This window comes from Canis lupus, chromosome 6 (assembly GCF_011100685.1).
Source record: "Canis lupus familiaris isolate Mischka breed German Shepherd chromosome 6, alternate assembly UU_Cfam_GSD_1.0, whole genome shotgun sequence".
In the NCBI taxonomy this organism is placed as follows: Eukaryota; Metazoa; Chordata; class Mammalia; order Carnivora; family Canidae; genus Canis; species Canis lupus.
Window position 1 is genome coordinate 39,396,680 of NC_049227.1, and position 19,694 is coordinate 39,416,373.

General features: G+C 62.7%; 6 protein-coding genes and 3 non-coding genes across 14 annotated transcripts; 4 read left to right on the forward strand and 5 right to left on the reverse strand.

The window, feature by feature from the left end:
* The first annotated feature begins 601 nt into the window (after positions 1-601).
* Positions 602-4,443, forward strand: NOXO1 (NADPH oxidase organizer 1). Of its 3 annotated transcripts, XM_038540768.1 has the most exons (10): positions 602-795; positions 1,118-1,483; positions 2,108-2,361; positions 2,456-2,536; positions 2,708-2,783; positions 2,884-3,061; positions 3,211-3,392; positions 3,485-3,589; positions 3,852-3,969; positions 4,046-4,443. In XM_038540768.1, the coding sequence occupies exons 1-10, from the start codon at positions 753-755 to the stop codon at positions 4,422-4,424; spliced, it is 1,782 nt and encodes a 593-aa protein (XP_038396696.1). In that variant the 5' UTR covers positions 602-752; the 3' UTR covers positions 4,425-4,443. The 3 variants fall into 3 exon arrangements, with proteins under 3 accessions (XP_038396696.1, XP_038396697.1, XP_038396698.1); XM_038540769.1 differs by lacking the exon at positions 602-795 and having other exon boundaries at positions 1,364-1,916; XM_038540770.1 differs by lacking the exon at positions 602-795 and having other exon boundaries at positions 1,364-1,837.
* Positions 4,444-4,535: 92 nt separating this feature from the next.
* TBL3 (transducin beta like 3) lies at positions 4,536-10,494 on the reverse strand. Of its 3 annotated transcripts, none has more exons than XM_038540766.1 (22): positions 10,404-10,494; positions 9,204-9,255; positions 9,026-9,121; positions 8,897-8,944; positions 8,656-8,797; positions 8,478-8,562; positions 8,224-8,394; positions 8,063-8,138; positions 7,890-7,983; positions 7,624-7,805; positions 7,390-7,531; positions 7,234-7,292; positions 7,046-7,149; positions 6,402-6,549; positions 6,085-6,315; positions 5,924-5,994; positions 5,690-5,846; positions 5,557-5,615; positions 5,191-5,294; positions 5,028-5,099; positions 4,768-4,926; positions 4,536-4,687 (listed from the first exon to the last, which is right to left on the reverse strand). In XM_038540766.1, the coding sequence occupies exons 1-22, from the start codon at positions 10,433-10,435 to the stop codon at positions 4,566-4,568; spliced, it is 2,406 nt and encodes an 801-aa protein (XP_038396694.1). In that variant the 5' UTR covers positions 10,436-10,494; the 3' UTR covers positions 4,536-4,565. The 3 variants fall into 3 exon arrangements, with proteins under 3 accessions (XP_038396694.1, XP_038396693.1, XP_038396695.1); XM_038540765.1 differs by lacking the exon at positions 10,404-10,494 and adding an exon at positions 9,667-9,782; XM_038540767.1 differs by lacking the exons at positions 9,204-9,255; positions 10,404-10,494 and having other exon boundaries at positions 8,656-8,817; positions 9,026-9,041.
* Positions 10,495-11,331: 837 nt separating this feature from the next.
* On the reverse strand, positions 11,332-13,442 carry RNF151 (ring finger protein 151). The gene is given in 5 exon segments (XM_038540774.1): positions 11,332-11,380; positions 11,382-11,836; positions 12,395-12,491; positions 12,802-12,947; positions 13,295-13,442. Coding segments are annotated over 5 exon segments (735 nt in total). The 5' UTR covers positions 13,298-13,442; the 3' UTR covers positions 11,332-11,346.
* A 597-nt stretch (positions 13,443-14,039) lies between these two features.
* Positions 14,040-15,085, reverse strand: LOC111096329 (translation initiation factor IF-2-like). The gene is made up of 2 exons (XM_038538938.1): positions 14,757-15,085; positions 14,040-14,503 (listed from the first exon to the last, which is right to left on the reverse strand). The coding sequence occupies exons 1-2, from the start codon at positions 15,083-15,085 to the stop codon at positions 14,227-14,229; spliced, it is 606 nt and encodes a 201-aa protein (XP_038394866.1). The 3' UTR covers positions 14,040-14,226.
* Positions 14,582-14,708, reverse strand: LOC119872422. The gene has a single exon (XR_005361512.1). It is a non-coding gene; the product is annotated as a small nucleolar RNA ACA64 (small nucleolar RNA).
* Positions 15,086-15,161: 76 nt separating the features above from the next.
* On the forward strand, positions 15,162-17,054 carry RPS2 (ribosomal protein S2). 2 transcript variants are annotated; one of them, XM_038540772.1, is made up of 7 exons: positions 15,162-15,341; positions 15,412-15,501; positions 15,762-15,869; positions 16,124-16,297; positions 16,381-16,540; positions 16,755-16,846; positions 16,934-17,054. In XM_038540772.1, exons 1-7 carry the CDS (start codon positions 15,165-15,167, stop codon positions 17,012-17,014), a joined length of 882 nt encoding a protein of 293 aa, XP_038396700.1. In that variant the 5' UTR covers positions 15,162-15,164; the 3' UTR covers positions 17,015-17,054. The 2 variants fall into 2 exon arrangements, with proteins under 2 accessions (XP_038396700.1, XP_038396701.1); XM_038540773.1 differs by lacking the exon at positions 15,412-15,501.
* LOC119872407 lies at positions 15,925-16,058 on the forward strand. The gene has a single exon (XR_005361499.1). It is a non-coding gene; the product is annotated as a small nucleolar RNA SNORA64/SNORA10 family (small nucleolar RNA).
* Positions 16,567-16,695, forward strand: LOC119872408. The gene has a single exon (XR_005361500.1). It is a non-coding gene; the product is annotated as a small nucleolar RNA SNORA64/SNORA10 family (small nucleolar RNA).
* On the reverse strand, positions 17,048-19,526 carry NDUFB10 (NADH:ubiquinone oxidoreductase subunit B10). Its single transcript, XM_038540775.1, has 4 exons — positions 19,263-19,526; positions 18,095-18,233; positions 17,702-17,841; positions 17,048-17,314 (listed from the first exon to the last, which is right to left on the reverse strand). Exons 1-4 carry the CDS (start codon positions 19,408-19,410, stop codon positions 17,211-17,213), a joined length of 531 nt encoding a protein of 176 aa, XP_038396703.1. The 5' UTR covers positions 19,411-19,526; the 3' UTR covers positions 17,048-17,210.
* Positions 19,527-19,694: the final 168 nt, after the last annotated feature.

Genomic DNA, 19,694 nt, shown 5'->3' on the forward strand with positions numbered 1-19,694 from the left:
GGACGCCCCCATCGCTCCGCTCCGACCGCCCCGCGTGCCCGCGGCCAGGCTCTGTGCCCTCGGCGGGGCGCGCCCTGCGGTCGGCAGACGGGCGCCTCGGCAACGCGGAGCGGCGCGGTGAGCGCACAGAGCGCGGCGCGCCGGGGCCTGGGTCCCCCGGGTCGGCCCGGGCAACGGGCGCCATGGCAACGGGCGCCGGGGCTGCGGGGCGGGGCGGGGCCTGCACAGCCGGCGGCGCGGGCCTGGGGCTCCCGGGGCTGCCTGGGGGCGCTGTCCACGTCCCCGTCGGGAGCGGCCTCAGCCTCCGCGCGCTCGTGCGTCACCTGCACCTGTCTGTGCGGCGTCTGCTCTGTTCCAAGTCCTGGCCCGGGCGCTGGGCAGGGCGGGGCCCGAGATCCGTCCCTGACCCCCGGCTCACTGTCCAGTGGTCAGCGGTGAGAGTCGGGGCGCCCGGGGGGCTCAGCGGTTGAGCACGTGCCTTTGGCTCAGGGCGTGACCCTGGAGACCCAGGACTGAGTCCCGCATCGGGCTCCCCGCAGGGAGCCTGGTTCTCCCTCAGCCTGTGTCTCTGCCTCTCTCTGTGTGTCTCATGAATGAATAAATAAAATAAAATCTTAAAAAAAGAAAAAAAAAAAGAAACAAGGGAGTCACAGTAACACGTCCACTGACAAGCTCTGGTGGGGACCACGAACAGGGAGTGGCTAATCCCGGAGGCCTCCTTGAGGAGTGACACTTAGGCAGAGGCCTGAAAGATGAGGACTCAGTGGAGGAAGGCCGTCAAGGCCAAGGCTGGAGGTGGGCATGGGCAGAAGCCAGTGGCACAGGACCTGGGGAAGGTGGTGGGAGGAGAGATCTAAAGGTGGGCGGGAGCACATGCAGGGCCTTGTCGCTGCCATGGGAGCTGGGAATTGAGCAGATTTCATAGGAGCTAGTGAGGAGCTCGGGCGGGGAAGGGGGAGGGCAGGTATCCACGGGCCAGGTGAGGCTGGGGGCCATGGAGAGGCACAGGAGGGAAAGGAGCCAGGGTTGCTGGGGGTGTGAACAGGGGCCGTCGGATGGGGCGGGGAGGGGGCCTTAGTGCCCTTCTAGAAGGCCCCAGTTTCTCTGTGTCTTCCAGGGGAGAAGTGTCTGCCCCCGCCTGCAGCCGGCCGGGCCAGCCCCTCAGCATGGCCCCACGAAGGTTGGGGAGAGCGTGACAGCTGGGCTAAAGGCACCCTGCAATTGAGGCCTCTGTCAGCAGGAGTTCATTGCTTGGGCCGTGAGCAGGGAAGGTTAGAGAGACGCTGGAGGGACAGATCCACAAAGGCCCTTTGTCCAGGCCAGGGTGACTTTCCGGGGAGTGACCTAGAGGCTAACCCCTCCCTGGACGACTTGGGGCAGGAGTCCCAACAAAGAGCCAGTGGCCCCAACAGCAGGAAGAGCCAACCGAGAGCAGGCTTGGGTGGAGCTCTGGAGGCCCTCCACTTCAGGAAGCAGCCCAGAGGTGGGGGCACCTAAGCACACCTGTGGGGACTGTAGGGTCTACCCCTGCTTCAGCCCTGTTAGTGGGGGAATGGTCACTCCTCGTCTCAGAGGCTGTGTTCGGGGTAAATTGTGGTAAATCATGAATTCAGGGGCAGCTCTCAAAACAGTCCTAGTCACCAATCCCCCCACACACACCACGCGCCAGTGACTGCAGACAGGGACCCTCCTGGTCCTGCCCCAGGTCTCCCCACCACACGGGAGAAGAGCCTGTGAGGTCCACTCTCCCCAACATATCCAGAAAAGCCTGAATTATCCATTTCATGTAAATTTCCTCCTCTGTGACTTGGGAACACTGAGAGACCTTTCCTCCAATGTGAGTATTAAGCCAAAGTACATAAAGCCTTCAGTACTGGGTCCTTGGCTCCCGATGACAAGGGCCGGCAGCCGCCCAGGTGAGTTGGGAGGCAGAGCGGAGGCACACCTTGGGGAGGCTCAACCTGTCTCACACAGGGCATGGGAGAGTCAGGCCAGGCTGCGGCACTTTGATGGCCCTTCCTTTTCCTCCTCCTCCCAGGGGCCAGACTCATGCCAGACAGAGTCAGCCCCTGCCCCCTCGCCTTGCCCTGTGTTCCTGTCCCTCTAGGCGGATCTGCTTTGGGCACAGTGAGGAAGCTGGGAGAGACCCAAGGGCAGGGCGGGGGAGCACCTGGGGAATTCCAGTCATCTTCCGGGAGCCTGGGAGCCCTCCCTCCTGGTGAGCTGCAAGCAGTGGGCCCCTTGGTCGCAGCTGGGCAGTTCCAGAAGCCCAGGACCGCGAGCTGTGAGGCGGCGATGGCAGGCTCCCGGCACCCGGTGTCCGTGCGCGCAGCGGCCCTGGTGCAGACAGGGCGGCTTCAGGTAGGATGGCGCGGGGTCCCTGCCAGCCCCAAGGAGGAGGGAGGGAACTCCTGGCCTGGCCCTTCCAAGGCGCCCCCAACCTTTCTCCCAACAGACGTTCGCCTTCTCCGTGTGCTGGTCGGACGGCAGCGACACCTTTGTGCGAAGGAGCTGGGCTGAGTTCAAGGAGCTCCACGTGAGTGAGCATGCGGCAAACCCTGTCCCCCGAGGCCCAGCACCGACCTTGCCTAGGCGGTGGCCTCGTGCCCGCAAGGATCCCTGCTCCTATGACCCCCATCCCCGCGAGGAACCCTCACCCTCCCGAGGGAACCGCTGGACTGAGGCGGATTCGCTGGTTCTTCCTTAGAAGACCCTCAAGGAGGCGTTCCCGGTGGAGGCGGGCCTGCTGCGCAGATCCGACCGCATTCTCCCCAAGCTCCCCGGTGAGGCCGCTGCGGGAGCCCGCGGGGACCCGGGAGGGGCAGGGGCGGCAGGGGCGCCAGCGGCCCGGGGACCCCCAGATTGAGCCCATCGTGCCCACAGACACATCGCTGTTGGTGCGCGGGGGGCGCACAGGCCGCGGCCTGGCGCGCCTGCGGCTGCTGGACACCTACACTCGGGCACTGCTGGCTGCAGCGGAGCAGCTGTCCTGGAGCGCGGTGCTCACAGGCTTCTTTGAGCCGCAACCCGTGGACCTGGAGCCAGTGCTACCACCTGGCAGGTACCCCACTCGCCCCCAGTCCCCTGCCCGGGAAAGCCCTTGGAGGCCAGGGGAGGGGCGAGGCTGGGAGGTGGCCGCCGGGGAAGGGTGGGACGCCCGGGCACTCTCACCCACCCCCCCTCCCCCACCTGCACCCACCCCCCTTCCAGTCTGGTGATCCTGCCCACTCCTGAAGAGCCCCACCGCCGCCCGCCACACAGCCCTGCCATCTGTAGCCTGGAGGCTCAGAGCCTGCGCTGCCTGCAGCCCTTCAGCACCCAGGACACGCAGGGTTGGCCTTTCCATGCAAGGGCCCAGGAGGTCATAGACGTGCTGCTGCGACACCCGTCAGGTGGGGCTGCACAGGACTGAGAGCTCGCCCATCTGCCCCCAGAGCCCGAGGGGCTTAGGGGGTCTCAACCTCTGCCCACCTCTTGCGCCTAGGCTGGTGGCTGGTGGCAAATGAAGAGCAGCAGATGGCGTGGTTTCCTGCTCCCTACCTAGAGGAAGCAGCCCCGGACCGAGAAGGGACGACCCTACGGAGTAGTGGTAGGAGACTGCCCGCGCCCCAAGCCAAGCGGGCACCACACCCCTGGGCAGTGCTTGGCGAAGCCGGGCCGTCGGAAACCCGAGCCAGCGCTCGACCTGGGGCTCCGTGGGTGCTGTGGCCCCCATAGTGAGGGGAGCCCCAGTGGATTGGTCTCCATCATCAGGGGAATCCCGGACGGTGTGACTCAATGAGAGGAGGGGATAGAGAGGTGGGGCCCTGGATTCTGAGGCCCTGCAGTGACTCCCAAATGCCCACTCCCAGGGTCCCAGTTCTGTGCTTCCCAAGCCTATGAGAGCAGCCACGCAGATGAGCTGTCAGTGCCTGCAGGGGCGCGGGTGAGCGTGCTGGAAACTTCGGATCGAGGCTGGTGGCTCTGCAGGTGAGCAGGTGGAGGAGCTTGGGCGCGGCTTAGGGGCGCCAGCCAAGCCCAGCTCTCATCGCAGGTTCTGTCACAGGTTTCGCGGCCGCTCTGGCCTCCTGCCCGCTGTGCTGCTGCAACCCGAGGGGCTGGGCGCACTCCTGAGTGGGCCAGGGCTCCACCGCGAGGCCAACAGCAAGGAGGATAGGGGTGGAGAGGCCCAGCGCACCCCTGAAGCCTGCCAGGCCACAACCCTTTCCCCCTCGGTGCCCGCCCGCCCCCCGCTGAGTGCCATTCGCAGCCGCTGCTGCTCAGTCACCCGCAGGGCCCTGGCCAGCAAGTACCCCCCGAGGGCAGGCCAGGAGCTCCAGCCCCCAGGGGCGACGGATGCCAGTGAGGCTGGGGGAGGAGTGTCGGAGGGTGACACCCTCTGGCCAGCAGGGCCAGAAAAGCACACACTCCCGCTTCCTGAGTAAAGCCCCTCTGACTGAGGCACACCCCGTGTCTGTGCTGAGAAGGCCAGGGCGCCAGTGTGGCGGGGCTGGGCGGGGGCGGGCCGGGGTGAAACAAAGCCAAGACACAAGGAATCAGGAGAGAAAAACATCTTTCTGCATGTTTCAGAGAGCTGAGGGAGCCACAGAGGGAGCTGTAGGAAGGGTGGGCAGCTTCATGTTGTGCCACAGGAAGTCCAGGAAGGTGGCTGCCTGCAGGGTCCGGCTGAGCCGCTGAAAATGCCGCTCTGCGGGAGGACACAGGGACGTCAGGGGCTCCACGGAGGCTGATGGTCATGCTCCCGCCCCCGGGGCCGAGCCCACATACCCGTGTAGGGCAGTAGAGCCTCCAGTGAGGCCTGCACGCCTGGGTACGCCAGGAGCTCTTCTGGGGCCTCGTGCCGCAGGAGCACCCCCAGCACAGCCTGCGCTTCGTGGCAGTGCCTGGAGTTGGTGTTCCAAGTGACACAGAAGCGCAGCAGGGCCTCTGGGGGGGCGGGGACGACACACGGTCAGACCTGCCTGGCGGTGGCCCTGCCCACCCCGCCCACCCCGGCTCACTGCCCAGCCTGCCCACTGGCCCCACACCTTTCTGATCTCGCCGCAGCCGCAACACCGTGGCTCCTAGCTTCTTGCATGCCTCAGGGTCCCTCCGGATGGCTGGGGGGTGGAGGGAGGCAGATGAGCCCCAGGGAAGGGCACAGCATGGACCTGAGACCGCCCCCCCGACAGAGCCCCAGGCAGCACTGACCCTGGATGACAGTCAGCACAGTGTGGGGCCGGTCCAGGGAGATGGCCAAGCCCAGGGCCCGCAGGTACCGTTTCTCATAGAGTAGGTTGTCTAGTTCCTGCTGCCTGGTGGGGGAGGAGCAGGGACAGGGTCACTGGGGGACGTGGCTGGTGGTGAAGCAGAGCCATCAGAGAGCTGGCTCAGGAGTCGGCAGCCCGGCACTAAGCGTCCACTGGCGGTGAGCTGTGTTCCTGCCCCCAGCCTCAGTTTCTCCACGCCATAAAACAGAGGTGATGCCTATGGAACCCGCTCCCAGGGTGTGACACGTGGGACATAGTAGGTACGTGGGTGGTGCTCCAGAGGCCTGGGTGGGGACCCCACACTTACTTGACCACCTCCTCCTCCCGCCTGGCCTGCTCTTCAGACTGCTCCTCCTCGGTCACATCCTGGGGTCAGGGTGAGGTCAGATGGGCACCCTGATGCAGCCCGCCCACTCCCCATACCCCCCACACCTCCACACCTTCCAGAGGATGACGCAGGAGTCACTAGCACCCGTGAGGGCACGATCGTCCAGCCGGCTACAGTGCAGCCCCCAGACCTTGTCCTCATGGGCGTCCAGAGTCTTCACACACTCGTTGTTTTTGATGGTCCAGAGCTTCACGAGACCATCCGAGCCGCTGGGTTTGGGAAGGGGAGGGGCTGAGTGCCGGGCCGGTCCTGTAGCTCATCCCGACCCCCGCCCTCAGCCACCCACCTGGACAGCAGCTGTGTACCGCGGCTCACAAAGACCACCTTCAACACAGAAGCATCATGTCCCTCGAATGTCTGCAGGATGGTGGAGGATGATGAGACAACACCGGGTGGTGGGCTGGGCCTGCAGGGGGAGGGGGAGGGGCGCGGGGCGGGGCAGCTTACCTTGAGACAGCTGAAGTCCTGCAGTGCCCAGAGCTTGATGGTGCCATCGGCGGAGGCTGTGGCCAGCACCTGGTCCATGGGGGAGAACTGGACACACCAGAGGCCGCGCCGGTGGCCTGAAAAGATGCCCAGCAGCTGGCAATGTGGCAAAGCCCAGAGCTTGGCTGTGCGGTCCTGTGAGCCTGTGGCCAGCAGCTTGTCGTTAGGGGCAACAGCCACGCTGTTGATGTCCTGGTGATGGGAGCAGGTGGCAGCTCAGATCCCCATCCCAGCAAGAGCCCTGCCACACCCCTGTCCTCTGTACCCTGTGCCATCACCTTGTCATGGCAGCGCTGCGTGGCCTGAGCTTGCAGGAGGATAGGACCGCTGTCTGGGGCTGTGCCCTTAGACAGCAGGGCTTCAGGGATGGGCCACAGCTTCACAGTACAGTCCTGGCTGCCCGTCACCAGAAAGGTCTCCTTTAGCCTGAGGCCAGATTTAGGGTAGGGGAGACACCTGCTGAGCCCCACCAGCCCTGTCTGCCAGGGCATCAGACCCCGCACCCGCAGCACAATGGTCCCAACCAGAGGGACTGTTCCAGAACACAACTTGTGTCACCCCCATGGACCTCTGGGGCCACTGGTCCACTCAAGCCTCCACCACCTGCCCTTGGCTCACCATACCTGGTGATGTGGTCATCAGAACCCCACCCTCTCCTCCCCAGCAGAGAATGTCTTTTCCTACTTCAGCTTTGTTCAGTGTCACTCTTCCTGCCCTTTCATTCCCCCAGCCCCAAGACCAGTTCTGAGAGTCTCCATCACCAACAGCAGCAGGGGGTATCCTGTGCCGGCTCTGGCACACATCCCTAGTCTACAGCTTCAAAGACCCAGGCTGAAGCCTCCCCTCCACACCTCCCTGAGTAACCCGACTAGCAGGGCCCGGGCCTCTGCAACACTGCGGACTCCAGCCCTTGACCCCCTACCTAGAACAGCAGATAGTGCCCACGCTGTGGGTGTGCCCGGAGCCCTGAGCCACACAGGCCACCCTGCCAGCTTTGTTCATCCTCCAGATACAGATGCTCTGATCCTGGGAATGAAAGGAGTAAGGGTGGAGACTGGGCTGGGTATCCCCACTGAGACCCATATCTCCCTGCCTCTCGAGATGCCTCACCTTGGCACAGCTGGCAAAGAGCCGCCCCTTCCTGAAAACATCCAAGGCCAGGACAATGTCTGGGAGGAAGCAGAGAGGAAACGGCTGTCAGTTATGGTGGAGGACGGCATTCCAGCCCAGGGCAGAGTGCTGCGGCCATCAGCTCAGTGCCCTCACCCGTGTGGCCGTGGAGAATCTGGCAGGTCATTGTCTGCAGCTCAAACACTTTCAGGCTGGGGCTGTTGGAGGCCACGACAATGTGGGAGTCCTCGGGTCCAAGAAACCGGACATCTAACACCTCCTCACTGTAGCCGGCAAACTGGAGGCAGGAGCAGGAGGGACACAAGCCAGAGCCTGCATGAGTGGAGAGCTGGACTCCCAGGCTTGGGGCCGAGCAGGGGCAGTGCTCACCTGTTTCTGCAGCTGCAGGGAGCGTGCCTCGTAGAGCAGCAGGTTGTGGTCGGTGGTGACGCTGAGGAGCAGGCCGGCAGACTGGGCCAGCGTGCAGTGAGTCAGCCCCTGCCTGGGGCCCGGCGGCTGCGGTTGTGCGTACACACACTGGCCAGAGGCTGCCTCCCACACACGCAGCAGGCCTGTGTGGGGACACGGGCTGCTGGGACTGAAGTCCATGGACCTCCCCCAGCTCCTGCTGCCCACCCTGGGCTGGACATACACACCTTGATCTCCGGCTGTCAGGAAGTGCAGGCCCTTAGACTTCACATCCAGTTTAGGCACCAGCTCCTCTGGCAACAGCACCGCGGCTTCCACACTCTGAGGATAAGCAAGTTGGAGGCAGCAGCCCCACTCTCTCCCTGCCCACTTGACTGGCCTGGCCCCCTGGCGTTCCTACCTCAAACACTGGCACAGTCCTCGTGGCCTGGTGGCTCTGCAGGTCCCAGATGACGCAGATCTTGTCGCGGCCCGAGCTGGGAGGGGAAAGAGCCACCTCAGTTCTCAGACTCAGCGGGAGCCCTCCCCTTCCTGCTTCGGCCTGGGTGGCTGGCCACTGACCTAAGCATGGTGTGGCCGTCAGCACTGAAGGTCAACGAGGTAACAGCACTGTAGTGGGCAGTCATCACGGCCAGGCAGGACTGGTCCTGTAGCGACCACATGCGGATGGTGGCATCTGCAGCAGAGGAAAAGAGCAGCAGACGGGCAGGGTCCGGGTGGAAGGTCACCAAGCTGCGGGCAGGGCGGGTGGGACAGGTAAGTTGTGCTGCCCTGGGCGTGACGCCCCGCCCACCCCCTGCCACCTTCTTACTCACTGTACGACACCCGGCGAGCCCCGAAAGTGGTGTGTCCCGTAGTGCCGCACGATGTCCCACACACGCACTGCCCCGTCACAGCCGCCTGGGGAATGTGTTTGCAGTGAAGTGGTTAGTGTTCCTGAACACCCCGACCATGTGCCCTCCACATGGCCCAGCCACCCACCCAGGGCCCTACCTGTGGCCAGCAAGGTGGAAGTGGGGTCAAAGGCCATGGTGGCCACAGGTGCCGTGTGTATTGCCTTCCACAGGCGGGTGATGCTGCCCTCTCGCCAGGCCCACTGAGCTAGAAGCAGCGCCCGGGTGGCTGTTACCAGCACCTGGAGAAGATGTAGTTCAGCTGGGAGGCTGGGAGCATGGTCACATGTCCTCAACGCCTCGATGTTTGGGTGCCCACCTCCCGTCCCTGCCCTGTCTACCTGGTCGTCAGGGCTGAGTTCAAAAGCAGTGATGTCCTCCTGGTCCTCCTGAAGGTGAGAGCAAACAGAGCACATAAGAACGGGCTGTCCCCCGCACCAGTCCCCTGCCCTGGCTCTCCCCACCCTCACCTGCTCCAGGCTCCGCAGCACGGCCCCGGAGGCCACGTCCAAGACGTTGACTTTTGTACCACAAACGCAGAAGACATGCTGCCCGGTCTGGTCCAGCTGATGACAGAAGGGTCTCAGCCAAGATAAGCTTCTGCAGCCCCTGCCCGCCCCACCCCTCTGCCCGTCCCTGGGCTGGTACCTGCACCTTCCCGCCTTTGTAGAAAGGCTCCATCTTGCGCTCGACAGCATAGCTAGAGAGAGAACAGGGGAGAGAGTGAGTCCCTCACTCCTCAGTCTCCGTGCCCAGCTCGGGGCTGGGTGCTCCCCCAGAGGTCAACTCCAAAGGCCCCTGCCCTTGAGGAGTTCCCAGGCAGCGCCGGGGATGCAGGAGATTGGAGATGGCTCTTCTCACTGTCATCTCCTCTCTCAGCAGCGCTGTGAGGCGGGTATTGGTCCCCACGACGCAGAGGACGCCCGGCTGCAGAGGGGACCCACAGCAGGTCCTAAGGCAGGGCAACAGCGCGGTCATCCCGGGTTCCCCAGCGGATAGGCCAGCCTCGGGGGCCCCCTGCTGGCGGTGGGAGGCCAGCTCCGGGTACAGGCCCAGAGCACCACCCGCCCTCGGCAGCTTCCTTCTCAGGTGCAGCCTGCCGCCTCCGCACCCTAGCTCGTTCCTCCCTCTTCCCAAGCCGCCGTCATTCCTGCAGTCTCCAGCTGGCCCCGGCCCTGCCCTCTCGGCTGGTCCAGGCCACCGCACTTCCATCTGGACAGCTGGTCCAGCCTCGCCACCAGTTTGCACCCCTGCCTGCTTTAAGCCCCTCCCCTCCCCTGCCCTTCGCTCCGGTTTCCAAGCCCCTGGCTTGCACGAGCCTCCGCTGACGTGCGGCGTCACATGGCTGCTGCCCGCTAGGGGCTCGGCCTCTCTTCCCGGACCTCCCTGGTGCCGGCCTGACCCCACCGGGGACGCTCCCAGCAGCGGACCCCGGTGACGCCGCATAGACGCGCTCTGCGCCCGGGGCTTCCCCGCCGGCACTGACGGAAACGACGCGCTCGCTCGCTCACTCCAGCCGACCGCGCTCCATTCCGGCCCGGGACCGCCCGGCAGCCGTGCGCGCCGCAGGAGCGGCCCAGCCCGGGCCGCCTGCCCCGACGGGCTCTCCTCCCGGCACCGGCGGCCGGGGCGCCCCGCCGCGGTCCTGCACCGGCTCCGCTGCCGCTCAGCCCGCCCCTTGCTCCTCCGGAACTTTACATCCACGCCTCCCGAACCGGCTCCTAACGTGGGAACAACGCAGCCACCCGACTTCCGCGCGTCTCCGCGGACCGAACGGACGCCCGCTGCCGGGCCCCTCGGGCTGCCAACCCCGCCGCCTCCCCGGGCGGCGCCCACGCCGCAGCTCACTTGGCCTTGAAGCGGCCCACGGGCTCCGCCATGACGCCGCCGCCGCCGCCGCCTCGTGAGCGCACCGGCGCGCCGCTCCCCACTGCCGGCGCGCTGCGGTGACGTCACCACCCACGGCTCCTGTGACGCCATCAGCGCCGCGCGCGCCGCCATCTTGGCTGTGGGCGGTAGCTGCTGAGCCGGGGAGCGAAGCTGGCAGAGATGCCGCTGGCCGGGAGGGACGGGGGCGGGGCGGCGTGGAGGCGGCTGGGGCTGAGGCGGCGGCGGCCTGCGGGTCACGGGGCTGGCCCGCTGTTTGCCTTTTAGTGGAAATTGTAAAAAGGAGTCGTGGGAAATGTTTACTAAGGTCATCCGGGGACTCTTGCCCCTCGGCATTCTGGGATTTGGGGACGGCGGGTGCTCAGGGTCCCGTGTGGGATGCACCGCCGGTAAATGACTAGGCCCAGTCACTTCAGAGGCCCTCGGCATTGATTGATCACATGCTCTGTGCAAAGCACTGTTCTAGGTGTCTGGGAGGTACGAGGGAGGAGAGCAGGTGCTCGGGGCGGGAAGGCGGTCCAGGAGCGATAGGAGGCGCAGTGGTTAGTGCTGGGAGACGCGGACGGATGGGGCGGTGGCGAGGACAGGGGGCACCTGAGTGAGGGAGGTGGGGCCCCCGTGGCCGCAGGGAGCAGGAGGTCGGGATACTGGGAAGCCCCTGGGAGGCTCGCTGAGCTCAGGGCTCGGCCGTGAGACTGGCTGGGAGGTTGGTAGAGCGGTAGGAGCGTCGGGGAAATCCTCTGCGGGGAAGAGGCATCTGAGGCCAACGGAGAGCAAGGAGAGCCTTCCAGGCCGGAAAGGCCAGTGCCCCGCGTGGGGAAGGCGGTGCTGCCTGGAAGGGGGCGGCCGGCAAGCACATGGTGGCAGGGCGGCCCAGGCCTGGGCTCTGCGTTTATTCACCCTTCTATTTACAAGGTCCCTTGGCCCTGGGCCCCCCACATCTCGGCCCCCATGCTGCCTTCTGGGGTGGCCTCGGCCTCCCCTTGCGGGGCGCCCACGAGCATCACGTCCTCCTCCTCCAGGAAGCCTCCGAGCTGGGCCAGCTGTCTGCGGACGAGATTGGCCGTGCGGTGCACTTCGCGCATGCGCCGCAGCAGGCCCAGCACCAGGGTCCGGCTGCGCTCCTGCCGCTGGCTCCAGGCCTCGCGCAGCTCGCGGTAGCAGTTGTGGCGCGCACGCTCCACCGGCCCCAGGGTGGCCCCGCAGCCCAGCGGGCAGCGCTCCTGGGCCCCGTGTGGGCAGTGCTGCCGATGCTCGGCCAGGGCCCCACGCGGCACCCGTGCTGTGCAGCCCTCGTGGGGGCAGGCCATCAGCTCGAACGGGCATGAGTCCTGGTGCCCCCTTCGATGGGCCAGGGGGCACGTCACCGAGCAGCCAGCTTCCGCGTTCTTGCACTGGGGGTAGGGGAGAGCACCACGTGAGCCCAACCAGGCCGGACATAGCAGCCTACCTTACATAGAATCCCCCGTGGTGTTCCTGATCTGAGAGCCTGCCAAGGCCTAGGCATCAGTGATGTGGACGGTAAAGAGTTGGACAATTGTTTGGAGGTGGGGAGACTCTAGACCCCTGAGAGCGGGGGCACAGGGCTGGCCTGCTCTCGCAGTTCTAGTGACATGCTTTTGTTTTGTTTTTCCCCTAATCTTCATCTATTAGGGGACTATAGTGATGGCCAGCACAGCTGACATTCCATCCTCTAAAAATCTTGTATAATCCCCATTTTACAACTGCGGCCCCAGGGGCTCAGGTTAAATAATTTGCCCAAAGTCACACAGCAAAGAAGTGGTAGAGAGGGGACTCAAACTCAGGCAGGACTGATGACCTCAGGGCTGCAGTCTGTCGCTGGAGCAGAAACCCTCAATTCTGAGGATAGGATGCTCCTTACCCTCTCTCCTGGCTCTGTCCCTCCCCTGGCAGGAGCAAGAAGGGTGCTCGGAGTAAGGGCTTCAAGCTACCTTGACTTCCAGGCGGCCAATGGTCCTCCGGAGTTTATTTACATGGACCATCTTTTTCCGTTTCACTTCTTTCCTGCAGCACGGACAGGTCTTCTGTCTAGGAGGCAGGAGCAGGGGGGAGTGTTGGCAGCTGGTAGGGACCAAGTAGCAGCAACACGCCTTCCCAGTGGTCCCTTCTCTCAGGCCCAGATAGGCCTGAGGACTTCATGGGGATATCAGCTCTGAAGCTGGGGCCACGGGCTGTAAATACCACTCGGTGCGGGGACACACAGATTTTAGGGTCCTAGATTTGGCAGCTCTTAAGGCCATTATGACCTAATGCTTGGCGGACCTTCCTCTCTGTTCTGGGCTGCAAGAATGGCCACAGCCCTGCCCGTCCTCCCAGCCACTTGAGTGCCCACTAGCACCTGGCTAGCCACCGGAGGATGCATTTCTTGCAGAAGATGTGGCTGCATGGCAACCTCACTGGTCTCTTGAGAACTCCGTGGCACACGGAACATAGGAAGTTGCAGTCAGGAGGGCTGGCGAAGAGGTTGAGATCATATCCGCCACTCTGCAAAGGCCAGGCCAAAATCAGGGCCTGGCGGACCAGTATCCACCCGCATACCCAGAGGGAAACCCAGGATGGGGAGGTTGGCCATGTGAGAGCCCCAAGTGGAATGCTGGGTCAGGACCCACTATGAAGGGACAGCTGTGAGGGTCAGGGCCCTCCATGACTACCAATCCCCAGCAGGGGAAGCCAATTTTGGCCTAACTCCAGGTCAGAGCTCTTGGAAAGGTGGGTTTCCTTTGTCTGTTTGGGACCCTGTAATCCACTGTTCACCCTTTCTCAGAGTGCAGAGTGGGGTCAGTTCTGGGCAGGTCTTAAACAAGGAACACATTTAAAGGCCAGAGGCTCACCATGATCTATGTCTGGATGGCAGCTCCACTGACCCCCAGGGCTCAGGAGCCTCTATTTCACAGCAGGAGCAGCCCGACATCACAGTGGCATTGTCCAATCATGGCCCTGGCCCAGGGCTTACTGGGATCCTATAGCATCTGGCCCTTGCTCATAGTTGAGGGATAGGTGGTCTGGACCTGGGCAGGTCCCTGAAGCCTGTCTCAGCAGTGGGGACACCTGATCCCCAGGCAGCACAAGGCCGAAAAACCAAACTTCTGGTGGCTGTTTCCCCAAAGCTGAGGCCCTGGCAGAATGTGGGAATCCTTCCTTCTCCCTCCTCAAATAATGCTGCCCAAGCATTATCTCTAAGAGCCCTGGGACTTTTGACATAGACCCACCATCAGGTCTCTCAGGATCTAAAACTCGAACTGGCTCCAGAGTACCGATCAGGAGGGAAGGGAGGACCAGATTCCCACGCAACCTGTGGTACCACGATAGTAGTGGTGGTGTGTGGGAAAGCCTTCCAGAACAGGTAGGCCCTGCCCATCTGGGGACATCAGCTGCAACCTGAGAAGCCAGCACGGTTCCACACCTGAGGCACATAACCAGAACCGGAGGTTCAGTAGCAAGAGCAGGGCGCTCACCATATCCTGAAGACCCCACCTCCCTCCTGAGAGCAACGGCCTGGGTGGGGGTGGGAGGTGGGTGGGGGTGTGGGATGAAAACCTTTGAGCCGGCAATCTTACACTCTCACGCTTGTATTAATTTTGAAAATAAAAGTTATTTCACTGGCAAAAACAGGTTTATTTGGGAATAACACAATTGCAATTCAGGACATGCAAGCCATGGCAAAACCGTAAGCAAGCCCAGCAAACAAAGGAAAGAAATTTTATTTCGCGGAGAAAGTCGGGAGGGATTTTTCTGAGCGAGAGTTCAGGGTGAGGGCGGCTTCTCACGGGCGGAGTTGCCCGAGGAAGTCGCACATCTTTCCCCGTCGGGGTCGGTAACTGACGTTGAGCGGCGGGGCTCCTCCTGGAGGCCGCCCTGCTTCCCCTTCGCACCTGCGGGTGGCTCGGTGCCCCGCCCAAGTCCCCTCAAGCGCAAAAGTACCTGACCTGCTACTGTGGAAGCTGTGCGGTGTGGGACCTGGGCCGGCCGACCCGCGGGAGCCCGGCTGAAGGAGCTGGGGTGGGGGGCGGCAGGAGGCCGCGCTCCGGGGCGTCTGCGTCCTGCGGACAGAACACGGGGTCAGGAGTCAGAGGTTAGGGATCAAGGGCCAGAGCACCTGCGGCCCGGGGCGGCGGGGCGCTTGTCGGGGCCTGGGTTTCACCTCTCCACAAGGACCAGTGGGCGGTGAGCTGAGGCCCCCGGTGGCTCTGGGCGCCGAATCTCACCCGCGGCCACGGGCAGGGCCGCAGGTGATTTTCAACCAACGCCGACCCGCCGACTGCCGCAGGGGGACGCGGCGAGGCGCGGGCCTACCTGCAGCGCGGGCCTACCCGCAGCGCGAGCAGCCGGGCCGCGGCGGCACGCGGCAGCAGGAGCGCAGAGCCGATGTGCGCAAGCGCACGGGGAGCCGGCCGGGGCGCCTGGGAGCGCGCCTCCACCGCTCTTATAGGCTCGCGCTCGGGGCGGGGCACCCGAGATCTCGCGGTACTTGGCGTAGGATAAATACTCCCTCCGCGCGGACTCGTTCTTCTTCTCCGAGAGAACACGTGAGTCTCCGTGTCGCCGGCGGCGGCGCGCGGGCCGGGGCGGCGGGAACTCGCGGCGGTCGGGTGGGGGGGCTCGCACCCGCGCCGCGGCGCCATCGGGCGGGGGTCGTGGTTCCCGGCGCCCGCGGGTGGGAGGGCCTCGCTGACTGGTGGGTTCTCGCGTCCCTTTCAGCAAATGGCGGATGACGCCGGTGCTGCGGGAGGGCCCGGAGGCCCCGGGGGCCCCGGAATGGGAGGCCGCGGCGGCTTCCGCGGAGGCTTCGGCAGCGGCATCCGGGGCCGCGGGCGTGGCCGTGGTCGGGGCCGGGGCCGGGGCCGCGGAGCTCGCGGAGGCAAGGCGGAGGACAAGGAGGTAGGTTCAGGCTTGGTGGGGGCTGGGCGGCGCCGGTCAGGGGCCCTACTCACCCGCGCCTCTCCTCCAGTGGATCCCCGTCACCAAGCTGGGCCGCCTGGTCAAGGACATGAAGATCAAGTCCCTGGAGGAGATCTATCTGTTTTCTCTGCCCATCAAGGTAGCGGCGTGGGCAGCTGCGGTCTCCGCGAGGCTCCTTCGGCCTGGGGCGGGATGTGTCCACGGGGGCCAAGGCTCCACGGGTCGGGGGAGAGGGAGTGTCCAGGTGCCCTACCTCTGACTGTGAGTGTCCGGCTTAGAGAGGAGAGCCTGGGCAACTGGAAAACCAGTTCTACGGGTCCAGGTGGAGGTTCTTAACCCCGTTTACAGGGGTTTTGAGCTTTTTGTTAAGTGGTTTTGACATTGTTTCTTACTCCATAGGAATCTGAGATCATTGACTTTTTCTTGGGGGCGTCCCTCAAGGATGAGGTCTTGAAAATCATGCCCGTGCAAAAGCAGACCCGTGCTGGCCAACGGACCAGGTTCAAGGTATCCTAGTCCCCTTCTGGTTTCCCAGCCTATTTCTGCCAAGAGGTTTGGGAGAACTCTCTCAGCTCTGCATGGTCATGCTTGCTGTCACACGCGTGGCTTTCGTAAAGGGGAGAGAGAGAAAGGATCTCCTCCGGACCTCAGAGTGGCCTTACTGTGGCCACTCTTTCCTGGAGGGGTGCCACAGGTCCTGGTTGGTGGCTGCTGAGGCCGTGCCAGCCAGTGGACCACCAGCCATCTCAGGCTCTTCACAGGCATTCGTTGCCATCGGAGATTACAACGGACACGTGGGTCTGGGCGTCAAGTGCTCCAAGGAGGTAGCCACTGCCATCCGTGGGGCCATCATCCTGGCCAAGCTTTCCATTGTCCCCGTGCGACGAGGCTACTGGGGGAACAAGATCGGCAAGCCCCACACTGTCCCATGCAAGGTAGGCTTGGGGTAGTGAGTGATGGGCTCTGCAATGGCACAGGCTCCCCATAGCTCATTTCCTGACATCTCCACACTTTGTAGGTGACTGGTCGCTGTGGTTCTGTGCTGGTGCGTCTCATCCCTGCCCCCAGAGGCACTGGCATTGTCTCGGCCCCTGTGCCCAAGAAGCTACTGATGATGGCTGGTATTGACGACTGCTATACTTCGGCCAGGGGCTGCACTGCCACCCTGGGGAACTTTGGTAGGTGGTCCTCGTGGACACTGTGGCCTCTCTCAGCTCCGCTTAATCACACTTATTGTGTGCTTGGCGTATTTTCAGAGAGATAGAGGAAGGCCCTCCTAATGCACGGCAGACTGGCCCCAACTGGCCTCTCTGTTCCTAGGAGCGCAACAGCTTTTGTCTGCATCTGGGGTGTTCCACCAATCCGCCAACCCTCTTCTGTTTTCTCTTCCAGCCAAGGCTACTTTTGATGCGATCTCTAAGACCTACAGCTATCTCACCCCTGATCTCTGGAAAGAGACTGTGTTCACCAAGTCTCCCTATCAGGTACCGCCTGCCAAGACACCTCATTAACCTAGACAAGGGCACAGGGTGCTGGGGTGTGGCTACAACTCACACCTTGTCTTTTTTTAGGAATTCACTGACCATCTTGTAAAGACCCACACCAGAGTCTCCGTGCAGAGGACCCAGGCTCCAGCTGTGGCCACCACATAGTTTTATACAAGAAAAATAAAAGTGAATTAAAGCTTGTTAATAGTGCCTTTCTTTATTTCTCTTCAGTAGTTGAATTTAAAGGGAGATAAACCAAGTCATTAGTAGGTCAAGGTTGGAGATCAAAGGTGTTACCAGAAACTGATTTCTTATTTTTTTATTTTGAGGATAATCTTGTAAAGAGGCTCAAGGAGCTGCCTTAGGCAGCAGCAGCCTCTTTAGCAGCTTTTCTCTCTGCCAGCATCCGCTGCTTCTGTTTAGCCAGGCACTTCCTAGCAGAATAATGGGCTCCCAGGTCGTGATCTAGGAAAGAGACCAGAGTAAGGAAGTCAGGCCAGTTTTCCAGGATGCAGACCAGGGTCTTCTCTAAGTGGGGAGGAAACGCAGCTAGCTAAGTGCTGAGCAGAAAAGGGACCTGGGATGTAGTGATTCTCTTAATACCTCTCCCCCAACCAACTGGCACTCTATGGGCAGTGATGTTTCTAAAAACTGGAGGGCAGCCCGGGTGGTGCAGCTGTCAGCCCAGGGCATGATCCTGGAGACCTGGGATCCAGTCCCACGTCAGGCTTCCTGCATGGAGCCTGCTTCTCCCTCTGCCCGTGTCTCTCCTGAATAAAATCTTTAAAAAAAACCAAAAACTGGAGAGAATGTGGAAGGTTCAAGGAAGAGGCCAGGGTGGGGGGTGCTTACAGCGGTCCTGGTAGGCCTTGGCCACCTGGGTGAACTGCTCCAGCTCCTTGGCACAGTTCTGCCTGTAGCTCTCACCTTCCCGCTGCTGACAGGCCTTCAGCCTCTCCTGGATAATGTTGACGATTTCTTGATCCACTTTACTGAAAAGAACCAGAAAAGTGGTCTTTGAGGAATCCTTTCCCTGTACCCAGAGATGGTAGAATGAAAATGAGACCTTACAGCTCTGTTGTCTGGCCGCTGCACCCTCAAGACCTGGGCCAACCCCAGGAGGCATTCTTGCCAGCTGACCACCATCCCACGGTACCCCAGGGAATGAGAGCCCAACAGGAGATGCTGACCGTGCCAGGCTCACCATTCCCCTATTAAGGAGGAACACCCACAGGCAGGACCTACTAGTCTCTTCTCCATTGCATTTCTGCTTCAAACATGCACAAGACATCCTTTTCCTGGCACTCTGTGATGTCTGGCACACGGCGGAACTCCCGGTGGTAGTAGTAATACCTGTTCTTTGCATGCTGCCGATCTATAAACTCTGTAAAGAAAAAACCCCAGACTCAATGGCCCCGTTGGTTTACACAGGCCACAGTCAGAACTGTTCTTAGCTTTGTTCTTTCTCACAAGCCACGGACGGGGCAGATTTCCCAAACGTTCCTAGCTTTCACAAAGACTGCCAATTAGACTCTGGATGGGTGTGGCTGGTGGTCCTGGGTTTACAGATGGTGAGGTCTACTGTTGACGGAGGGCCTCCCGGGAGCCAGGCACCCTGGGTATTCTCTGGGTAGATCCCAGTACAGAGTACTGAGGCCCAGAGAACTCAGGAGTCTTAACCCATGCTCGGCGAGCCCACACCCTTCTACAAGTCCTACCTCCTGGCCAACCTCCGCCACCACACAGGCTTCCCTGTGTAGGCAGAGGCCCCGTGCCAGTTTTGCCACCAGTGACCTTCTGGCCTCAACATCCCTGCCCATAAAGTTGACTGGTAGGAACCAGTGAAATCATCCCTCCAGACACATAAAACACTTTGTAAGAAACAGAGTGGGTCCCCTGCTGTGCCTTTCCCAGCCGCGGGGGTCTGATCTGCGGACTATCTAAAGAAAGAGCCACCAGGGCATGCTATACACTCCAGATGTTGTTGCTGAATGAATTGGTTAATGAAATGCATGATGCACTGCCTGGCACTAGTGACTGAGTGCCCGTGCGCTCCTGCTGCTGCCTCCACTGGGCTAGCTGCACAACACATCGGGCAACAAAGAGCTGTTTTAAACACCTGCCTGGTTTGGACCGGAGATGGGGGATATGGACAGGTCAAACGCGAACACGCGAGAATACAAGTCAGGGCACATCTAGGTTGAGGGAACCTCGGCCATCACCCGATCACCGCGGTCACTGTGCAGGTGTGCAGGGAGGATGAGGTTTAGCAAGCTGCAGGCCAGGGGTGCAGGGGGGGCTCCCTGGGCGGTGCCGGCCGGAAACAGTGAGGGTCTCGGGGCGGGAGGGGGAGCGGGGGGGGGTGCAGTTGCAGAGCCCGGGGAGCGGCGGGGGCCCCGGATGGGGTCCGTACCTCTCACTAGGGTCACCGGCCGGTCCACGAGGACATCGAAGGCCTTCGTCAAATAGGTTACGGGGTTGGGCACCGAGGTCTGCGGCGAGGGCGCCGGCGTGCGGCGCGGGGGCTCGGGGTACACATCCTTGTCCCAGCTGTCCGGCATGGCGGCGGCGGTGCGTGGCGGAGACAGTCCACTCTCGGGCGCGCGACACCGGCCTCCGCCTGGGTCCCACGGCCTAGTTCGCCCGCCGCAGAGGACGCCCTAGGGAGGTTGCGCCTGCGCAGGAGGGGGCGGGGGCGGTGCTCGCGAGGCACCATGGAACTTGTGGTTCGCCAGCCGCAGAGGAGGCGCTAGGGCGGCTGCGCTGAGAAGGGCGACTGCCGCTCGCGGGGCAGCATGGGACTTGTAGTTCCTTCGGCCAGCCCAATGGTGGGCCCGGTCAGCCC

Coding starts and splice junctions, on each gene's coding strand:
- RPS2 (XM_038540772.1), top strand. CDS start 15,165: ATGGCGGATGACGCCGGTGCTGCGGGAGGGCCCGGAGGCCCCGGGGGC. Junction 15,342..15,411: donor GCAAGGCGGAGGACAAGGAG/GTAGGTTCAGGC, acceptor CCTCTCCTCCAG/TGGATCCCCGTCACCAAGCT. Junction 16,541..16,754: donor TGCCACCCTGGGGAACTTTG/GTAGGTGGTCCT, acceptor TTTCTCTTCCAG/CCAAGGCTACTTTTGATGCG.
- TBL3 (XM_038540765.1), bottom strand. CDS start 9,767: ATGGAAGTGCGGTGGCCTGGACCAGCCGAGAGGGCAGGGCCGGGGCCA. Junction 7,293..7,389: donor GATTCTCCACGGCCACACGG/GTGAGGGCACTG, acceptor GCTTCCTCCCAG/ACATTGTCCTGGCCTTGGAT. Junction 5,995..6,084: donor AGGACTTCAGCTGTCTCAAG/GTAAGCTGCCCC, acceptor ACCATCCTGCAG/ACATTCGAGGGACATGATGC.
- NOXO1 (XM_038540768.1), top strand. CDS start 753: ATGAGGACTCAGTGGAGGAAGGCCGTCAAGGCCAAGGCTGGAG. Junction 3,393..3,484: donor GCTGCTGCGACACCCGTCAG/GTGGGGCTGCAC, acceptor TCTTGCGCCTAG/GCTGGTGGCTGGTGGCAAAT. Junction 3,590..3,851: donor GACGACCCTACGGAGTAGTG/GTAGGAGACTGC, acceptor GCCCACTCCCAG/GGTCCCAGTTCTGTGCTTCC.
- NDUFB10 (XM_038540775.1), bottom strand. CDS start 19,410: ATGCCGGACAGCTGGGACAAGGATGTGTACCCCGAGCCCCCGCGCCGC. Junction 17,842..18,094: donor ATGCAATGGAGAAGAGACTA/GTAGGTCCTGCC, acceptor GGTTCTTTTCAG/TAAAGTGGATCAAGAAATCG. Junction 17,315..17,701: donor CAAGGCCTACCAGGACCGCT/GTAAGCACCCCC, acceptor TCTCTTTCCTAG/ATCACGACCTGGGAGCCCAT.
- LOC111096329 (XM_038538938.1), bottom strand. CDS start 15,085: ATGGCGCCGCGGCGCGGGTGCGAGCCCCCCCACCCGACCGCCGCGAGT. Junction 14,504..14,756: donor CGGGTAGGCCCGCGCTGCAG/GTAGGCCCGCGC, acceptor TTCTGTCCGCAG/GACGCAGACGCCCCGGAGCG.